Source organism: Acinonyx jubatus, chromosome A1, assembly GCF_027475565.1.
Source record: "Acinonyx jubatus isolate Ajub_Pintada_27869175 chromosome A1, VMU_Ajub_asm_v1.0, whole genome shotgun sequence".
NCBI classification, from domain to species: domain Eukaryota; kingdom Metazoa; phylum Chordata; class Mammalia; order Carnivora; family Felidae; genus Acinonyx; species Acinonyx jubatus.
Genome location: NC_069380.1, coordinates 96,909,357 through 96,930,761, shown reverse-complemented (window position 1 = coordinate 96,930,761; position 21,405 = coordinate 96,909,357). Strand labels below are relative to the sequence as shown.

The 21,405-nt window shown below is 43.7% G+C and overlaps 1 protein-coding gene across 3 annotated transcripts; it reads right to left on the bottom strand.

Annotated features, from left to right (window-relative positions):
* Positions 1-1,274: 1,274 nt before the first annotated feature.
* LOC106975097 (protein FAM170A) lies at positions 1,275-21,377 on the bottom strand. 3 transcript variants are annotated; one of them, XM_053220101.1, is made up of 7 exons: positions 20,707-21,377; positions 8,810-8,955; positions 6,686-8,100; positions 4,670-4,810; positions 3,097-3,862; positions 2,729-2,787; positions 1,275-1,857 (listed from the first exon to the last, which is right to left on the bottom strand). In XM_053220101.1, the coding sequence occupies exons 3-5, from the start codon at positions 6,753-6,755 to the stop codon at positions 3,141-3,143; spliced, it is 933 nt and encodes a 310-aa protein (XP_053076076.1). In that variant the 5' UTR covers positions 6,756-8,100; positions 8,810-8,955; positions 20,707-21,377; the 3' UTR covers positions 1,275-1,857; positions 2,729-2,787; positions 3,097-3,140. The 3 variants fall into 3 exon arrangements, with proteins under 3 accessions (XP_053076076.1, XP_053076083.1, XP_053076081.1); XM_053220108.1 differs by lacking the exon at positions 20,707-21,377 and having other exon boundaries at positions 4,670-5,038; positions 8,810-12,750; XM_053220106.1 differs by lacking the exon at positions 20,707-21,377 and having other exon boundaries at positions 3,100-3,862; positions 8,810-12,750.
* Between the last annotated feature and the right edge of the window lie 28 nt (positions 21,378-21,405).

Here is a 21,405-nt window from a genome sequence, read left to right as displayed (position 1 = left end):
AACGTTAAAAAAGTATCTATCAAATGAATTATAATGAACTCAAGTTATCCACAGAGCATTCGATTTACATTTAACATCAACATTTATCCAGGAAGCCCAGGAGAACACACAGATAAACTAGTAAGAATAAGACAGGTTTAATGAGGCAGGTGGATACAAGATTAACAAATTTAAAAATCCAGCAAGTGTCTCCACACTTCGCAATAACCTCTTCCTGCAACACCTGACTTGGACCCACAGGCCCTTGTGTTGCTCTGCTCTGTGCTTTCAGGGAAGTCTCTCTCTGAACAGGAATGGCAGCCAGAACTCTCATTGTGTCAACAGCATCCCACCGAGTTATGTGAAATAAGCTCTCAGTGTTTGAAACAGTCAGTGGAAGAGAGAAGTCAAAAAAACCTTCCAAGAAAAGAAGAAAATGATGAAGACCCAGGAAGACTGGGGGTGTGGGGTGTGGAAAGGGAATGTTCCTGATGGGCTCAAGGAACAAAGGAACAAGACAAAGGGGAAGGTTACAGAGCACACAGACGCCGTCAGAGAGGGAATGGAATCCCCCAGACGGTGGTGTGAGTACGGAAGGGTAGGATGAGCCTCCAATTCTGAATTCCTGGAATGGCAGTCAAAGGGGAAACAGGGCATCTTGAGGCAAAACATGTGAATATGCAGACGACATCCCCATTGGACAAGCTGAGAAACATGAAACCGGTGAGTAAACTGGTTTATTATTATTATTATTATTATTATTATTATCATTGTCATTATCATTATTATTCAAATAAAAATGACAACGCCAGATCACAAAAACCATGGTTGATTCAATAAAGCCCCATGGAAATCACATTTCACATTCCGAAAAAAAATCCATAGGACTTTGGAATTAGACCTTATCCTGCTTAAATGGACAGAGTCTCTGAACTTTGAATTATTTCCTTCTAATTCCATCAGTTCTCTAAAGCCTGGCATTGCCCCCCTACTCAGATTAGAAAGACACATAACTACCCCCTCACCTGCAGTCCAGGGACAACCTCATGCATCGAAATGAGTCTTCAGGGCCTCCTAGACGTCTTTAGTTCCAGGGGGTGGTAGCCGTGTTGTGAAGATTAAGTTCAGGGATGAAAAGGTCAAAAACTTGAGAGGCTTGAGGAAGAATTTATTTAGAAATGGAAATTTAATGTCAGAACTGAAAACATCAGAGCTTATTGGCTTAAACTCTTGCTACAACTATCTCTGCAAACACAACAGGTGGGTGTGGTTAGACGGCCTCTTCTGAGCACCCATGCAAGAGGGACCTGTTCCATGGACAGCTTCAAAACTCAGAAATTTCTCCTCTGTCCTGGTGTTTCCTTGTGAAGCCACAACTCATAATCCCTCATCCAGGCCAGACCTGGGGAGATATGCACACCAGCCAGCAGCCCTCTGAAGACTGCCTTCACAGTGCTTTCAAACATGACCCATAGGACACAGTTTTTACAGCACCCACTACTTACCGACGACCTCTTCTGAAGCCAGTGTAGTTTGTCATTTGTGGAATCCAGCCTTGTGAAAACAGTCACACAAAAGCCTAATCAATCCCAAGTGCTTCAGTACTGTTGCTGCTGGAAAAGGATTGTGGGCATCTTTGGTGCTTATAGGAGACCTGGTTCAGGAGCCACTAGAGGGAAAAATGTAGATGGTAGATAGACAGACAGACAGACAGACAGATAACTTCACTTAACATATCCAGGTAAGGTTTGGAAAACAGCCTTTATTGCATATGGTATTTATATTTTCATGTGATGCCAGATTGAATGCCGGTTCCTTCATCTTTCTTCACATCACTGGCATTTTATCTGCTACTATCCCCAGGATCCTTTCTTCTCCCTGGAATTGATTAAACACATAAGGCAGAACAGGAAGAGACAAGAAGTGAACGTGAGCTCCGTGAGCCAGGGTGACCCTTCACCTTTGCCTTAAAGCTCAGAGCCACACACACCACACTGTTTTTATTTCCAGACCTACTATAGCAAACGGAAGGTTCTGGAATATTCCCAGATCTCTTGGGGGCTCACTTCCTTGTTTCTCTCCCTCCACACTCTGCTTTCTTCCAGAGGGCTACATCCATGGGCCGGGATAAGATGCTGGCTTTGGCCGAAGGCTCTCACACCTCAAACCGCTGGTCCTGCTAGGCCCCATGTCCTCTCTCCAGACCACTCCTAGCCCTTGAAGTTGCAATGAGCTCTCATCCCAGAAGGGCTGCTGGCAGTATTTGCTCTTAGAGCTCAGGTCAGTCATCCAGTCAATGAAATAAATGCCAATCAAAACTCTCACTTTCTCAGGGCACCTGGGTGGCTACATCAGTTGAGCATCCGACTCTTGGTTCTGGCTCAAGTCACGCTCTCACGGTTTGTGATTTCGAGCCCTGTGTCAGGCTCTGTGCTGATGGTGAGGAGCCTGCTTGAGATTCTCTCTCTCTCTCTCTCTCTCTCTCTCTCTCTCCCTCTCTCTCTGCCCCTTCCCACCTCCTCTCTCTTTCAAAATAAATTTTAAAAACTGAAAAAAATTTTTTTTTGAATTCTCACTTTCTCACTTAAGGAAATGGAGGTCAATTTCCTGGATGCACTGAGTATGCCACAAGCTGATGCCACTGCAGAGCCACAAGGTAACCCAGCGTGGCCATGTAATTCCTTCCCCTAGATTCCCCTGGGACCCCCTGACATCAGCTCAGACCACACCAACCTCAGGCCTTACTTACTTCTCCCAAAAGAAGGCCACACCGTCTTCCAGGAATTTATGGCTCATGGATCTCAATTGCTGTGTGGAAACCAGAACAGAGAAAGACACTTCTTGGTTCAAGAGGAAAGGTGCTCGGTTAGCCCTTGGAAATTTGCAGGACTTCCTGCGGGAGCTGAAAAGCTCGGGATAAATCCCCACTGACAGTCATAACTGTATCAAATGCCTGGACAAGAAGCAAGGGGCCCGCTCACCCACCCCCCCTCCTTAAGGTGTCCCCTGAGCTGTCAAAGCTCCCCACTCTCCGTTCTGGAGGCGTGAGCCTGGATGGGAGAGACAGGAGTGTTGTGGAGAAGGCACAGTGCCCTCACACGCTCAGCCCCAGCTCACTTGTTGTCCTTTGGAGAATGAAACACACAGCCTGGGCACTGGCTTCAGGGTCGCTTCACGCGAGGGTCCTCCTGCGCGGGCTGCTCCTTCTCATCCTTTTCTTCCTGCTTCTCTTCCCCCTCCTCCTCGTTCTCATCCTCCTCCTCCTGGGTGCACTCAGGTTCCACGATGCCCGTCAACTGAGCCATGGTGAGATGGAACACATGGCAGCTGAAGCCCTCCCTGATCCCGTACTGGACGTGCTCCTGGAGGACCTCCAAGGTGGAGAAGACCCGGCAGCAGGCCATGCATCGGAAGCCAGTCTCCACGGTCACCAGCCAGTCGGGGGTCTTGGCCCTGGGTGTCTCCTCAACAGTGGGTGAGCCTGGCAGGCTGTCTGACTCTGCCCGCTCCTCGTGGTCCTTGTCCTCCCCGCTGGGCTCGCTGTCAGACAGCAGGTTTCTGGTGGACACATCAGAGGGGGGAGTACCTACCCGCACGTTCTCAGGAAGGGTCACTTCTTCCATCCTCGGCTGCTTCTCTAGTGACTCCGAGGTCTCCTCTGTCTCCCAGGAGACAGCCACACCCTTTTGCATTTGTACCTGCATGTAGTATATTTTCATGCCCCTTTCCTCTTTGTTTCTGTACACAGAGGACACACAGGTCTTATAGGATGAAGGGGACGAGAAGGAGACCTGGTGTGAGGGGGGAGCAGTCTCCCCTCGCTCCTGACCCTGGACTAGGGGTGATCTAGGCTGGGGACTGTCTCGATGTACTCTCCGGATTCCTGGGAAAGGAAATTAGAGACATAAGAACGTGCGTGGGGCCAGCCAGAAGCTGAAGGAGCTTCAAGTGTGGTAGAGGGCAGAGGGGCTCTTGGTGTAAGCAGCTTGGTGTTGGTGTTCATACTCCGGGGCGGTGGGGGCAGGGGGGTGTATCTGGTGGCATCTGCAGGCTTTGAGTGTTTGTAGGGAGACTGGGGGGCGTCTGTATGTGGGGGTGTGGAGTCAGGTAGCAGGGCATTGCAGAACGTGAGGGACGGTGGTGGGTTGCGCGTGCCATGAGCAGAACCTGAGTTGGGGCTACCATCGGGGTACGTGTGCATGTGGCATGGGGACAGTGGTGGAGAACATGGCACTGTAGATCACGGGCTTGGGGTGTGCGTGCTAAGAATGGACGTGCGTGGAGTGAATGGTGGGCGTCAGGCGTGGGGATCTGAACTGGATGGTCTTGCTCCAGAGCCGGAGAGGCCTGTGCTGAGATGCTCCGCCCTTCTCTGGAAGTAAGGATAAAGGCAAAGCCTGCACAGCTCCTCTGAAGGTGCTTAATTCTGTCCCTCAGCCCGACAGCTCGAGCTCGGACCTTTCTGGCCCTTGTATCTTAACTTCCCCACTATGATTGCACCAGGGCTCATGCTCCCCCACATGGAGCTTGTATCCACACTCTCCCAACAGCTACGCCATCTTCCCAGGCTCCTCCGTTGAGCCCTGGTCACTTCTGACTGTCCTGGATGCCTTCCCAGCCTCTCCTGGATCTGTGTGTCTCCAGCCCCGAACCCAAGGGGCCCCACATCCAAGGAGCCCTGAACGCTTACCACCATGGATGAACTTGCGTGGAGAAGAAACACAGGAGAAGTATTCAGAGGCAGAGGACACCTCCCCTACCCCTGCGCCCCAGCCTTTGGCCACCCCAGGGGATCCAAGCTGAAGGGCAACCTCCTGCGACTTCGAGACTCCTGAGAAAGATAGGAAAGCCTGAGACACCATGGGTGGGGCATGCTAATGCATCACTCATCCATCCAACAAATATTAACAGAGGGTCTGACCCGGGTCAGGTTCAGCGAATACACGTGGTCGACCGTCTGGTCCCCGGTGGCTACTCCTGCATTTAGTTACTATCGATAACTATTTTGTTAGTGTCTTGTCAGAAGTGAAGGCCTGAGTGGTGGCTGTGAACAGGATGTCTGACACGTGAGAATAACATGTATCAGTCAAACCTTTCACGCCTGTGGGGACGGTGTGGCGAGCAGGGTAGAAACGCATAGAGCATTTGGAGCATAGCGTGTGTTCACAACTCAGGAACCGTGCGACATGTCACATTTCCTGATTTATATAATATGGTCTGTATTTATGGTGTGTATTCAATAATTCATTTATCCATTCCTTCAACAGTGTTCAGCTACTATGTATCAGGCACTCTTCTAGGTTCTGGGAATGTCGAACGTTCTGGTAGAAGACAGATACTAATCAGGGTATGATATGTCAGCTGATGTGAAGTATACAAGGATTCCCAGAGTTAGCAAACAACAATGGAGGACGCCCAGTTAAATTTGCGTTTCAGGTAAACCACAAATAATTTTTATTTGCGAGTGTTCCCATGCAATATTTGGGTCATGCTTATTTTTAGTGTAAGTATGTACCATAGAGTATCTGTGATACACTTATACTCCAGAGTTTGGTGTAACGGGAGAGGACTTCGATACACATGGATCGTATGTGAACACAGTGGACGAGTGATATGCATATATGCCTATATGCTCTGTACAATTTAATAAAATAGTGTGTGTGCAGATGTGCAATTTTTTTCTCTATCAAAATGTATATGGGTAAGTGACAGGAACCTTACAAGACAGACTTCACAGCTAAGGACACTCTCCCCCTTCTCCCCATTGCTCCCCCTGCCCCATCACACACAAAGAGACAAACGTATCTTGCCAATCATTGCTTTCTCTGTCCTAACCCAGCTGCTGCATCAAAATCCTCCTCCTGTCCAGGCCTCCATTCCCAGGGCCTATCTTACACTCTTCAGGGCCCTGGACCTCGTGGAAGCTGATGAGAGAGCTCTAATTTGGGACAGAAGCCTCCGGCTGGATCTCTGGGGTGGGCTCCACTCTGCCCCACCTCTTGCATGTGACCACCCACTTTCTCAGGACAAGCTACTTGTTTGTGTAAAACGCACGCAGTCACCATGCACCCTAGGAAGTAAATCCACAGCTTTCGGAGCTCCCTGAAAGTCCCTGACTACATTTCTCACCCCCCTCCATCTGGGCATGGTCTGTAAAAGACCCCTCCATTCCCTTGATCTCCTCTGGAAAGCCCACACCTGTAGATTCACAAACTCCCATGGATCAACTGGCAAATTCTTCCTGCTAAAGGAATACGATCTCCACACTTTCGGTATGATGCCATCCCTAGACCATCTCCTTCTGCACAGGCATGTCACTTCTCAAAATGTTTTTGAGCAAGGCTTCTCTTTCCTCTTTGATGGGTCGATCTCTATCGGCACCCATCACACCCCACACCCAGGGACCCCAGAGGAAAATCACATAAAGAGGATAAAAGAGAACACAGGACTGAGCCTGGGCAAGCGGGACCCCAGCCTGCTCTGAGTCCAGCATAGCTCCAGGCCTGAACAGGCCAAGAGAGAAGTTCTCAGACTGGCAGGGATGAATCCCTGGCTTTTGGGGGGCATCTGGCCTTCCTGTGCCATCTCACACCACCGGGGACCCTCAGGACGGACGCGGCAACATCTGCTGCCCGCCTCCCTGGGGGAGGCGCAGACTGGCTGCAGCCTCTGTGCCCCACCCCCAGACAAGGTGCCCAGCACATACCTCCTCCCTGCTCAGCCATTTCCTGGGACTCTTCATCTTCCAGATGTTTCCTCTTTTGTCTCTGTTTCATGGTACCAGCTACAGAAGCTTCTTAGAAGACACCTAACCCCCAGCTCTTCTTTTCCCTCGCTGGTTGGCCCTTCTTGACTCTCAGAAAATATGATGAAATGGCCCAATATAAGCAAAAATAGTTGAGTCCCCTAAATGGCTGAGGACGTCAGACGGCTCAGAGAACGAGCAGCACTGCCCAGGGTTCGCTACAGCACAGGGCTGTTAAGGTTCAAAGGTCACCAGGCCCACAACAGAGTTCTCTGACCTCACTGATGATGTCAGAGCATTCTGGGGACCTGGATCCCACACAGCCTTTGCAAATGCGGAGACCCCATTTTCAAGAGTCATTCCTTTTTCCCAATGGAACCTTTCCCGTGAATTCAACTCTCATCTTCTTAAGAGTGAAAGGATATTTTGAGATGCGAATCTGTTCTTGTTGATTTTTTTTTCCCTTTCTCCCTTTATTTTTTACCCTTTCCCTTCCGCATTCAAGTGGGAAGCAGGCTCTGGGTTCACTGGCCAGAGGAAGGACGTGCAGGGCTGAAAGCAGCAATACTGTGCTTATCATCTGGGCTTTTATTTCTAAAATCCCAAACTCCACAGAAAAGTGAGGATACTTGAGCAGAAACCTATCAGAAGCAGGAACTTTGAAATTATACACTTACTGTCTTCTTTTCCTGCTAGCTTAAGATCTATATCATCACAGAGAGGTCTGTGGACCATGAAAGAAGAGGAATCTCTAAAGTGCGGTCAGAGGGTTAGATATGGCAAAAACTCTCGGAGTTGATGGCTGTGTTGTGCATATGAGCAGAACCAACCTGTCCCACCCATGACACGAGAGACACCAAACCAAAAGGAAACATGGCAACCGAGCCACTGGACCTCTAAGCTACAAGTGTATACCCCCCTAAACAGTAATCATGCTCTCACCTCAACCCTCATGACTGTGGCTCTGTATGATTTCCGAAGAGGGATGGGTAGAAATCCAAACAGGACTTCAGCAGGATCCAGGCTTAAAATACAAATTAAGTGGAGTTACAAAAACAATTTCATACTATTTCTTGCACACCTCTGCTCGTGGGCTGAAATGTATACCAGTTATAAGCGGCAACCCATCTGGATCCTTCTGATCCCAGTCTAAAATGAGAGACACCCCTTTTTGGGGCAGTGGCCATGATCCGGGGGGAGTACTGGTGTGCTGGAATGAGGCAGGCTCCCAGAAGTCCCCACTGGACAAAGGCAAGTCCAAATCTGAAAGGACGTGTGGAACATCAGTCTCCAAGCAGGGAGAGTGAAAACAGGACAAATACCCCCTTGTGAGAATTTGCTGATGAGATTCAATCTTCCTGTTTCTTGGAGAATCCCTAGGTAAGAAGGTGCAAAAAGGAATTTTAAAAAAACTTTTTGTGGTGGAAATTTTCCAGCATAGAAAAAGTAAAAGAAATTGTACAACAGGGATGTGGTGCCATGGACCTATCACCCAGTATGAACAATTATCAATATTCTCTCATTCTTGTCCCATCCACCACACCCCCTCCCTCACACCACACACATAGCTTTTTGTTCAATTCCTTTAGTTTCAATGTTTGGAGGAGTGTGAGGGGGTTGGGGAGTACTGTATTTTGAAGAAAATCTCAGACATTATATCATCTCTCACTAAATGCAGCAGTATTTATATCCAATAGATAATTGTTTGTTTTTTTTTTAACCAGCACTATCATTATCTTATGGAACAAATTTAACCACAATTTCTTTATATCACTTTATAACCAAGCCATACTCCAATTCCCTTAATCATATCAAATGTCTTTTTTATACTTCATTCATTAAAACCAAGATCCAGGGGTATCTGTGTTGCTCAGTTGGTTAAGCATCTGACTCTCGATTTCTGCTCAGGTTATGATAGAGTTCGTGGGTTCAAGCTCCATGTCAGAGCCTCTTTGGGTCGGTCTCCCTCCCCCCACCCCCCCTCAAAAATAAATAAATAAACATTTTTTAAAAAACAGAAATAAATCAAGATCCACACACAGCATGTGGTCAATGTGTCTTTTAGTCTGTGAGAGCTCTTCCTACCTTTCAGGGGGCATTTATTTGTTGAAGAAACTAAATCATTTATCCTGTAGTATTTTCTGCAGCATGGAGTTGGTTGGTTGTATCTTGTGATGTCATTTAAGATGTTCTTATATTACCCATAATTCCTTCCAAACAGGCAGTTAGATCTAGAAAATTAATTAGTTTTCAATTCAGTTTCTCGTTATTGCAAGATTATTTTATAAGTGGTGTTGTGTGCCTTCCGATTAAATCACAACAGTAAGCACATAAGGTTGTCCCATGTTTAACCATGTTGAGATTGATCAGTGGGTTCCAGTGCTGTCAGCTTAGCCCCTCCACCATAACGATCCCATCAGCCTTTCAATATTTAGCATTAGTAAGCCCTGATGATTATGACTTCATCAGGATTTGAAATTTCATTAAGAGTTCTAATCCCTTCATTCCAAGGAAGACAATTCCCTTCTTTTCCCACTACACCCATTTTGCCCCTCCCCTCTAATAGCCATCAGTTTGTTCTCTATATTTATAGGTCTGTTTCTGTTTTTGTTTGTTTATTTAGAAGAAGGAAGATTCTTAAGGCATGTTTCCTAGATCCAGAATTTCTCAAGGAAGCAAACCTCTCTTCACAAAAGAAAAGATTATTCCAGTGGTACCAGTGCAGATTCTCCACGCTGGGACATACTTTACTCGTTCCTTCATTTCTTCATTCTTCATTCTGTAAATGCTTATTGAGTCTCTACTATGTGACAAGCTCTCTAGATCCTGCAGTTGAACAGTTATGAACAAAACAGACAAAAAAAAGCATTTTCTCCCAAGGAGTTTAATTCTGGAAGACAAGACAGGTCATCTTTTCAAATACATCAAATATGTAGTAGGTTAGATATTGACAAGTAGCATGAAGAAAAATAAAACAAACTGAATTTGGGTCTGTAAGAAACGGGTCATTTCTATGTTAAATGGGAAATCATGGAAGCCTTTACTAAAAAGATCCCTTTTCAGTAAGACCTGAGAGAAATAAGAAAGTTTACAGCTAAGGTTCTATTTTCCACACAAAAAGAAGAGGTTAGAGCCCTGGATCAAGGGTTGCTTGGCCTGATAGACTATCACCAAGGAAGCCAGTGTAACCAGAACTGAGAGCCGAAGAGAACGGTAAGAGGTCAGATAGATAATGAGGGACCAGATAGTAGCTATTGTCAAGACTAGCTTTTATTCTGAGTGACAGGGAAGTGTGGAGAATCTTGAGCAAGCAATTACATTTAAAAAGATCATTCTGCTCTGTTAACAATAGCCAACTGGTAGTTAAGGGCAGAATCAAGAAAACAGGGGATCTATTGGGGCACTAGCATGGCTCAGTCTGTAGAGCAAGCAACTCTTGATCTCAGGGTCATAAGCTCAAGCCCCACATTGGGTGTGTGGCCTACTTAAAAAAATAAATAACAGTGGTCCTACTGCAATTATCCAGGAGAGAGATGATCCACAAGATGAAAAATAAATAAACTAGACTTCATGAAAACTAAAACCATTTGCTATGTGAAAGGTTCTTTTAAGAGTAGGAAAAGACAAGCTAGAGACTGAGAGAAAATATTTGCAAACCTCATATCCAATAGACGTACTATTGGTAACATGTAAAGAACTCCCACACTTGGAGTAAAAAAGTAAACAATCTGATTAGAAAATGGACAAAAGACAGGAAGAGATGTTTGAGTAAAAAGGATGTGCAGATGGAAAATAAGCATATGAAATGATGTCTAATGTCTTTCGCCATTAGGGACATGCAAATGAAAGCCACAATCAAACACCCCTACATACCTATCACAGAAGTTTAAATAAAAAAATTGTGACAATACAAAATTCTAGCAAGAAAGTAAAGAAACTTGACCATTCAAACACAGCTGGTGAGGACGTAAAATGACAGCCACTCTGGAGAAGACTGTGGCACTTTCTTAAACTAAGCATACAAGTACCATCTAATCCAACAATTACACTCTTGGGCATTTATCCCAGAGAAATGAGAAGGCTGTTCATAAAACATATCCTTGGATATTGAGAACAGCTAATTCATAACAACCAAAAACTAGAAACAACTCAGGTCTTTCAGTGAGTGAATGTTTAAGTAAACCGTGATACATCTATACCATGGAATTCTACCCAGCAGTAAAAGAGGAATGAACCTGGATGAATCTCCAGAGAACTATGCTGAGAGAAATAAAGCCAATCCCAAAAGCTTACATACTAAATGATTCCATTTATGTAACAGTTTGGAGATGACAAAATTATAGAAATGGAAAGTGGGTGAACAGTTAAGTGGTTAAGGGGTAGTATGTAAGTGTGAGAGGGAAGTACGTGTGGCCATAAAAATGGCATCATGAAGTATCTTTGTGGTCATGAAAATGTTTTGTGCCTTGATTCTATCAAGGTCAATGTCTTGGCTGTGACATTATACTATAGTTTTGTAATATGTTTCAATTGGCCAAAGTGGGTAAAGTTTACATAGGATCTCTCTGTATTATTTTTTACACAGCACGTGAATGCATAATGATCTAAAAATTAGTTAAGTGAGCTTAATTTAAACTAGTTATTTAATTGAGTTAACTAAAAATTAGTTTAATTAAAAAAAAACTGGACTAGGAGTACTTGTTTAAAAATAGAGGTGGCTGGCTATGGGATTCAGGTAAAGAATTAGCTTGCTTCTCCAAACAAATTTTTCTTAGCACCTGTGCAAGCATCCATGGAAGGCACATTGAGTAAACCCTCTTGGCTATCCATGGGAGAGCGAGAAAGCTACTGGAAAAAAAACACTCCATAAACCAGTGTAAGGCTCAAAAGTTATCCTCAGGAGCTGCTAGACTAGCAGCTAGAAGGACCTTGAAGATCTCTAATCGAATCTAAGATTCTGGCACCAATTCTAACGTGCAAGGGAGTGGCTTCCCCAAGCAATACTCCAGTACCAGCTGTGCATTCTACAATTCAATTCAATGTGGACACTGTCTACCCCAAGACAGCATCAGATTCCACAGGGTAAGGGGTAAATCCTATATGACTTCCCCAACCCACCCAACCTACCCCTGCTCCACATACACACACACCTTGGACACAAGCTGTCACCTGTGCTTCTTACCAACTGGCTGTAGTTGGGAGGTTCCAACAGCCTACCCCACCTGAGTTCAGCTATTTTGCTAGAGTGACCCACAGAACTCAGAGAAACATTTTGCATACTAGATTACCAGCTTACTCTAAGAGGATATAACTCAGGAACTTCCATCAGCCAGTTGGAAGAGATGCATAGGACAAGGTATGGGGAAAGGGCATGAAGCTTCCATGCCAATCTCCCCAAATCTCCCCCAAATCTCTGTGAATCCCGCCCTTTTCAGTTTTTATGGAGGTTTCATTATATAGGCACAATTGATGCGATCATTGGCCAGTGAGGCCTGATCTAACCTCCAGCCCCTCTCCCCTCCCCAGAAGTTGAGGGTGGGACTGAAAGTGCCAACCTCTATTTATGTGGTTGGTTCCCTGAACCAGTCTCTATCCAAGGGCGCTTCCCAAGTCGTGTCATTAACATAAGCCACCTTAATGACTCTTATGACTTAGGCAATTCCAAGAGTTTTAGGAGCTCTGTGCCAGGAGCAAATACCTATTTCTTACTATATCACACAACCACCTTCAATTTCTACAGCACTGCTTTCAAGAAGTTGCCTAGTCTATATCTCACTATTTCCAATGATAGAAAACTTACTTCCCCTCCAAGCACCTACAACATTTATCTATAGAAAACTTAGTAAAATCTTAATTTAAGAAAAGGAAACATCTTCTTTACCCCATTCATCACAGTCAAACTCTCTGGGGACCATATCAGTCTAGAATAAACTTAGGGGCACCTGGGTTGCTCATATGACAGCCCAGAGCCTGGAGACTGCTTCAGATTCTGTCTCCCTCTCTCTCTCTCTGCCCCTCCCTTGCTCATGTTCTGTCTCTCTCTGTCTTTCTCAAAAATAAATATTTTTTTAAAATTTTTAAAGAATAAGCTTAATTGTTTTATTGTAACAAATAACTTCCCCAAAAAACAGTAGCTTAAAATAAAAGTTCATTTCCTACTCCTTATACGCACCCACTGTGGGCTGGCCAAAGTTCCACTTCTCATTGTCCTTATTCCTGGATTCAGGTGGATAAAAGCCACCACTATCAGCCCTCACTGACAAAGAATTCCGGAGTTTCACACTGCCATTGAATGTTCTGTCCCAAAAGTAACACATTGCTTCTAGCCAAAATTGTTGATCACAATCTTAAGTGTCTCCCCATCTTCTGAATTTCTTAGGCAAAAATAATCTTGAACAGTACCAATGAATAGCACAGAGATCATGTAGAAAAATCCTAATCACTCCCCATGAGATATGAGACCTAACAAAACTATCATGCCACATACAAAACTAGAGTTAGCACTCAGATCTCTTAGATAAAAATTCATCACCTTTTCCTACCATGCTATGTTGGGATTTTTATACCAGGATGATATAGTTGGGATTACATGGCATTTACTTCATTTTTTGTTTTGTTTCTTTTTTCTAAATAGACTCAACAGAAGGAGGGCTTGGGAGTTCCTAAGCCACTTGCCTTAAACTGAAAAACAACTGGAAAATAATTTCACTGCCTCTTGAAACGTGTGACCTGGTAAAGAGGAGAGGTCTGGGAGGATTTTATATTCTGAATTCAAGGAAAACAAAGGAAACAATCTTTCCAAGACTTTTCAAGCAACAGGAGGAAAAACTCTTGGCTCTCATGTTGCTATTTTGATTTCCTTGTTGACACTCCAGGTCTTTGAATAATAATGGTGGCAAGAGCCAGAGTCTAGCCAAGACAAAAGTCTAGATAATAGCGTGACAGCTCCTGCAGAACCAAATACTACAGAAAATGCTTGAGCTGAATCCTATTTGCTCACAGGTCTGTGCAAAGCAACAAAGGGTTCTGAAACATTTGCTTCAAATAGCTTTTGTTCTTAGTATCTTAAAGGTAACTTCACTGCGAAATATTCGCTCCATGATGAAAAATAATGCATACATGGGAAGAAGATTTTTGCATCGAGATAGGCTGCTTACTTTGCACCTGAAGGTACAATGCACTGCTAATTAATTAGAGGCAATCTTCCACTCTTCCCCCAATTGTAGACCAATGAGTGCATCATCCCCAGCCTTTAACCCATCCTGGTCATAGTTATTTTCTGAAAGAACATTGTTCTCCTGCTCAAATTGTAAATGGCTCCTGAATTAAAATCTAGAACATTCAACACAGTATTCAAAGCTCTGCACGATTAAGGTCCCTGTTGAGTTTTCCAGGAGACAACACAACACCTATCTTCTCATCTCCACGCTACGGGGCCAGACTTCCCCACCTCAAACAGAGCACCTTCCTTGCTCAAGTCATTTCTTTCAAAAGTACAGATTTTCAAAGAGCAATTTGTATTTTGTTTTTGTTTTCATATATGACGCTATTATATACCATTCACTGTAGTCCCTATGCTGTGCCTTTTATTCACATGACATTCATTCTATAATGGGAAGCCTGTACGTCCCTCTCCCCTTCACCCACTGTGCCCATCCCCCCACCCCCTCCCTCTGGTGAGACCATCAGTGTGTTCTGGGTATTTACAGGTCTGTCAAAGTACAATTTGTTTTTAAGTTGAACTAAAATCCTACTTTGGAAAAGAAGCCTCTCCAGGTGTCCTAGTGAGAATGGACCACTTGTAGTTGTACCTCTGATAGCTCTTTTCATATCCTGCCTTTGGATCAGTCTATTAATGAATGTGTCTCATTCACCCCCAACACGGTATGAATCCTTGAGAGGAAGAGGCTATGATTGCTTATCTCTGGAATCTCTGCAGCTTCTTGCACTTAGTATGAGCTACCTCCCTTACAGGCTCCCCCAACCCCCAAAAACAAAGCTCAAATAAATCAAATGCCAAAACACAGGATCTTCTTTTTCTCTAGACCAAACAATATCCTGACCCATTACGTATCTTTTCCTCATCCCAGCACAGAAGTGCTATCTCTGCATCTATCCCAGAATTGGCACCACACCCACATGCCTGAACCAAAGCGAGAGCCCTGGTCATCCTGTGTCATCAACCCAACTCCCTTCATCTCCCTCTCAAATGATTTTTTCCATTGCCTAAAATTTAGCCATAGAGATTCAATTCTTTGAATACTTAAACCTTCTGAGAAGCACTACCTTCATTTCAGCCATTATTAGCCCCTGTGTTAGGAAGGACTAGGGGAAAAGAGGCTGAGACGTGGGCCTTTTTTTCATGGGATAGGAGATGTGGAAATTGGGAAAAGAAAGGATGGTATCTGGCAGGGAGACAGATGTTGGCCATGGTGGTGAGAAAGTATCGAAAATAAATATTCAACTTCTTCAGAAATTTGCAACAGACAAGCTCTTCTAGAGATGGTGTCCCAGGGTGAAGCAATGTATTAAGAACATAAAACAGGGGCTCCTGGGGAGGTCGGTCAGTCAAGGGTCTGACTCTTGGTTTCAGCTCATGTCATGATCTCACAGTATGTGAGATCAAGCCCTGCCTTGGGCTCTGTGCTGACAGTGCAGAGCCTGTTTGTGGATTCTCTCTCTCTCCCTCTCTCTCTCTCTCTCTCTCTCTCTCTGCCCCAGCCCTGGCTCACATTCTTTCTCTCTTGCAAAATAAATAAATAAACTTTTTTTAAAGAAAGAACACAAAACATATATACCCATTGCAAATTAGCAATGTTAACAAACTGAGATGAGACTCAAGGAGTTCAAAAAACCAGAGTAATCAAAGTTTAATTATAAAAGAGCCCAGAGTTTGGAGTAAAACGCACAACTAGAAAGGACACCTCACCAGGGACTCAGCTGCTAGGAGTATAAACTGTAAGCAAGTGAAGCAAGCTTTATGAAGCAGAGTTAGATGATTATTGGTGCCTAGAAAAAACCCTGGCCAAAAGGAATAATCTTAATGGAGCCATATCTCCCTCTAAACCTATTTAGTAGGGCTTTGAAAATCTCCGTGAACCTAACACCTTTGACATCAATTCATGGAACTAAATGAGATTCATGGTCTCAGTGTCCATGCCAAAAGATGGGTGGTATATCTTCAATGAGGAGGGGAATGTGAAATTCCCACAAATCCCACACTTAAAATGCCTCTTGGTCTATAAATTATGCTTCTCTGATATTTACAGGTCTGTAATGGATTAAAGAGAAACCTGCTTCTAGGTGTGACAAGTGAGGTCACTGAAGATTACATGTTGCCATTAGCCCATGGTGTTTGCCCCAGGGAAAGCGATAAAATGGTCAGCTCCCACTTTTTTTGCTGGGATATTTATTGGTTGACTCTACAAGAGTTCGGCTGCAGGCTGTGAGCAAAAGCTTTCTGTCAATCTCATTGAGTGTGTATATGGATAAAAAGCCAGTAGAGGCTCAAAACAGTTGAACATTCTTACCTGACACAGAGCCAGCAGCCGTGTACTAGCAGATGAGTAATTTTCAAAGGTACTTTCAAGTGTGTATAAAACCCTTTGATGGATTCTCTGTCACTTGGATGACCTAAAATTTCCATCTCATTGAAATCTGGAAAAGAATTCAGGTTCTGTCTTCCCCAGAGAGAGGAGGCATCCAAAAGTTTCACAAACCTAGAGTTTATGTAAGCAGTCAAGTCAGATTGTCTTAGTGCTGGAGCGTGACAATACTTGATCTCTGATTTGATACTTGATAAAATCATTTCAAGTATCATTTCTAAGAACCCAGTGGCATGAGATGGTGGGCTAAGTTGAGGATCGTGATTAACGCATTAGCCCTCCACATGCCCACAGTCTAAGGCAAGTCTGTGAATATAAAGGAAAGGGAAAATAGAAATGGCAGACCAAATGAGAAGGGCCGAAGTAATTGCTCTGCCATTATGGATTCTTTCCCTCCCCTGCCATCCATCATGGATTCTTTCCATTCTCTGCCTGCCATCCCCCCATCTGTCCATCCATCCATCTGCTAAAAGCATATTCCAACCATGGTGACCAAGGTGGAGGCAAAGTCTAAAAGGACAGTCCAGTAGCTTCTGAGATGCTCAGGGTTGGAAAAAACTTTGATGCCTGTGAAATCCAGTCCCCAGTGGTACTCCAATTCAATGGTTATCTTGAATTTCCTGTGCAATGAATTTCCTCTACCAAGTAGTTACTTGGCTTGTATTCCAACAACTTAAGGCCCAGGTATCCAACATTTCTGTCCCCCAAAAAACAAAACAAACAAGAAAATAACAACTCTCTGTATTTGGGTGGGGATAACAGAAGACTCTTCCTTGTGATACAGGTGTGCTGTTTCAAAGGGGCACATGCACCCCAATGTTTATAGCAGCACTATTGACAATAGCCAAAGTATGGAAAGAGCTCAAACATCCATTGACAGATGAATGGATAAAGAAGAAGTGATAGATACACACACACACACACACACACACACACACACACACACAATGGAGTATTACTTGGCAACCAAAAAGAATGAAATCTTGCCATTTCCAACTACGTAAATGGAACTAGAGGGAATTATGCTAAGCAAAACAAGTCAGAGAAAAACAATATCATATGACTTCATTCATATGTGGAATTTAAGATACAAAACAGATGAATAGCAGGGAAGGGAAGCAAAAATAATGTAAAAACAGGGAGGGAGACAAAACCTAAGAGACTCTCAAACACAGAAAATAAACTGCAGGTTGCTGGAGGGGTTGTGCATGGGGGGATGAGCTAAATTGGTAAGGGACATTAAGGAAGACACTTATTGGGATGAGCACTGGGTGTTATACATAGGGCACGAATCACTAGAATCTAAACCTGAAATCATTATTACACTATATGCTAACTTGGATATAAATTTTAAATATATATATATATACACACACACACAAACATATATATGTATATGTATGTATATATATATATACACACACATATATATGTATATGTATGTATACACACACACACACACACACATACATATATATATATATATATATATATATATATATATATATATATATATATATATATATGGAAGCACTTCCTTGTAAGGACACATGTACTTTCCCAGAGGTTGCTGTTTCTCGTTGCATCCCTTGGGGCCACAAATAACAAATCTGCATCCCTCCATTAAGACAGTCGTTCTAATTTTTGAAGACTGTTATCTCAGCTCTTCAAATCTTTTCTTCAACAACAGAACCCTATTCTTCCAAACATCCAGGGTTCATTTCCTCTTTGCCATTCATCTTTCTCCTGAAAGTGTCCTAGTTACTTTTTGCCCTAATGTGCATTCCCCAGAACTGAATGCAGTGTTTTCCAACTAAGGTCTAACCAAGGCAACGTGGGATGGGGCTCTTACTTCCCTTATCACAGATATCTCTCCCACACCCAGTTTTAGGTAGGCATGTCAAACTGTTCAGTCCTACTGAGCTGACTTGGCCACTCTACTGAGCTGACTTGGCCACTCTGAAATAACCACATTGCAATTCAAAACCATTATTTGTTACCAAGTAATATAGCCAAATGGTATCCAGACCCTTTCTGTCCCCTACCCAGAACCCATCCATAAGTCCCACTCCACAAACACAAAAGCATGAATGAAGTTTTCTGTTTTGCATATTCCTTTTAAAAACCTGACAATTGTTTGATTTGGCCAGGATTCTTCAAAACGTCCCCAAGTCAAAAAATGGTCATCTCTAAATTTTATGCAACTTGATGAGCTGACTGCCTAAGCCTTTAAATCTCATGAAGGGATACCTGAAAAGGTAAGCCATTCAAGGTCAAATGGTATCCTGTCTAGTTAAGAGCTGAATGTCAGGGAAGGAACTCAGGTCAGTCTTTAGAACTACCTGAGTTTGAGTCAGAGCCGCATTTATCAAATGGCCCAGGCAACTTACTCTGAGCCTCAGTTTCCTCCCCTAGAAATGGAGATAATCCTCCTATCCTGCCATGTCCTTAAAGTGCTTGATGTAATACCTGGTCTATGGTAGATAAAAACTAAATGGCTTGTTTCCCCTCAGAGCACAGATCATTACTAATTACATCTTATTTCTCTTAATCGATTAGTAGCCCTGAGAGAAAGGGACAAACTCTTGTTTATCCTCATATCCCTCAGCACCTTGACGCCTAGCATGAGTAGACACAAACTTCCTTCATTCTTTTAAATGTTTATTTATTTTGAGAGAGAGAGAGAAAGAGAGAGAGAGAACACATGCACGTGAGTGGGGGAGAAGGACAGAGAGAGAGAGAGGGAGAGAGAGAATCCCAAGCAGGGTCCACACTATCCTGCAGAGCCCAAGGCAGGGCTCAAACTCAAGACCATGAGATCATGACCTGAGCAGAAATCAAGAGTCAGACGCTCAACCAGCTGAGACACCCAGGCACCACATCACAAACTTCCTTCTTGAATATATATGTGAGCATCTGGCTTCAAATTCAGTTCTGTATCACACAGAAATAATTGCATTTCTATTCTGAAATCTCAGTTATACCAGGGATATTGACAATTCCCAGGGAGTATCTAAGGTTACCCATTATAAAAAAAAAAAAAGACTCCCCTCAAGTCTCAGGCAGCCATGGTCAAATGATGCTTTAGGTTTCAGCTTTTTGGGAAAACAGATTGGCATTGACATTTCTAATATTTTTAATGCTGACCTAGTTTTAAGCTCTATTTCTCTCCTAAAGTAATGATGTTCCTAGACACGGCTAACACATGAGGGGCAATAGGAGGCTACTGGGGAAAGCCAACATCTGATATATTCAATTTCTGACCTATGGCTCAGGAAGCTACAGCGAAGTTTTGTTGGTCTCCCGTGTCTACCCTGAGCAATAAAATTCAAAGAGTTCACTCCCACACAGCCTCGACCAGGTTGAGGTAATTGTTACTGTTATGGCTTTAGCAATTTGAGTGGGAGAAGATGAGAATTTCAAAAGAGATTTATTTACTGCAAGGCATCCCAAATATCTCATTAATCTGCTTTTCATTTGGCAAACTTTTCCTTCATCAAAAGTGCCACGGTCTGCAGTTTATGACAAGGCAGAATTGCCTCTGGGAACACACAACGGCGAAATGAAAAGGATCTGGGCTCGGGAATGAGGAAGATGTGAGTTTGGTTTGCAGGTGTGCTGTGTATTTGCTCTTAACCTTGAGCAGTTTCCCTCAGGCTGCGAGAACCCCAACGTCCTCATCTGTAAAGAGAGGATCATTGTCCTGCCCTGGTTTATGAAGAGCTGAGATCAATGGTCAGACCTTGGGCAGGTCTGTTTGTGTTTGTTACTTCTGGAAGGCTTGGGTGGTCCTCTGCACAATGAAGATTGTAAAAGTAGCACTGCACAGGGTTTATGATGAGGATTCAAATGAGTGAATATATGTAAACAGATTAGAACAGTGTCCAGCACAGGGGGGTGCTATATGTCTGTTACCATCATCATGATTAAGGATTAATGACCCATGTAAAGAGCGCCTTGCACAGCGACTTGGCATCTGGCACATAGGTAGTGCTCAATAAATGTAAGCAAAAACACCTCTGCCCAAAATGAGAGAGTTTGCACTGGGGTCTGAAGAAACTCCTTGGGTAGGAGGACCTTTTCCACAATTATATACTCAGAGCTTTAAAGAAGGAGAGATCAGGGGCGCCTGGACAGCTCAGTCGGTTAAGCATCCGACGTGGGCTCAGGTCATGATCTCACAGTTTGTGAGTTCGAGCCCCACGTCAGGCTCTGTGCTGACATCTCAGAGCCTGGATCCTGCTTCCGAATCTGTATCTCCTGCTCTCTCTACCCCTCCCCTAGTCGTGCTAAAATGAAACAATATTAAATAAATAAATAAATAAATAAATAAATAAATAAATAAATAAAATGTATGCACGCATGCATGTATGTTACCTTAAGAAATACCTTTCTACAGAGTGCAAACTGTCAGGTGGCATCTGATCCTCTTTGTGACTTGAACAAAAAGGAATCTTTGCACAGAGCTGATGGGAATGCAAACTGACGCAGCTACTGGGGAAAACAATACGGAGGTTCCTCAAAAAATTAAAAATAGAATTACCATATAATCCATTAACTCTACTACTGGGTATTTCCTCAAGGAATACAAAAATACTCATTCGAAAAGACACATACACACTTATGTTTACTGCAGCATTATTTATAGAAGCCAAGATAGAGGAACAACCCAAGTGTCGATCAACTGATGAATGAATAAAGGAGATGTGGCATATGCATATATTACGCAACCATAAAAAAAGAGCTAGACAATGCCACTTGCAACAACATGGATGAAGCTAGAGGGTGTTATGCAAAGTGAAATAAGTCAGAGACAAACACCATATGATTTCACTCATATGTGGAATTTAAGAAACACAACAAATGAACAAAGGGAAAAAGAAACAAAGACTCTGAAATACAGAGAACATACTGGTGGTTACCAGATGGGAGATGGATGGTAGACCAGGAGGTGGGTGAAATAGATGAAAGGGATTAAGAGTAAACTTATGAGCGCACCTGGGTGGCTCACAGTTGATTGTCCAACTTCGGCTCAGGTCATGATCTCGCGGTTCCAGCCCCACGCTGGGCTTTGTG

What these genes read in the sequence shown, in the direction of transcription:
- LOC106975097 (XM_053220101.1), bottom strand. Translation starts at nt 6,755, where the DNA reads ATGAAACAGAGACAAAAGAGGAAACATCTGGAAGATGAAGAGTCCCAG. An exon ending in AATGGCTGAGCAGGGAGGAG is followed by an intron (nt 4,811 to 6,685) that starts GTATGTGCTGGG and finishes TATCTTTCTCAG; the next exon opens with GAGTCTCGAAGTCGCAGGAG. An exon ending in ACGCAAGTTCATCCATGGTG is followed by an intron (nt 3,863 to 4,669) that starts GTAAGCGTTCAG and finishes TTCCTTTCCCAG; the next exon opens with GAATCCGGAGAGTACATCGA.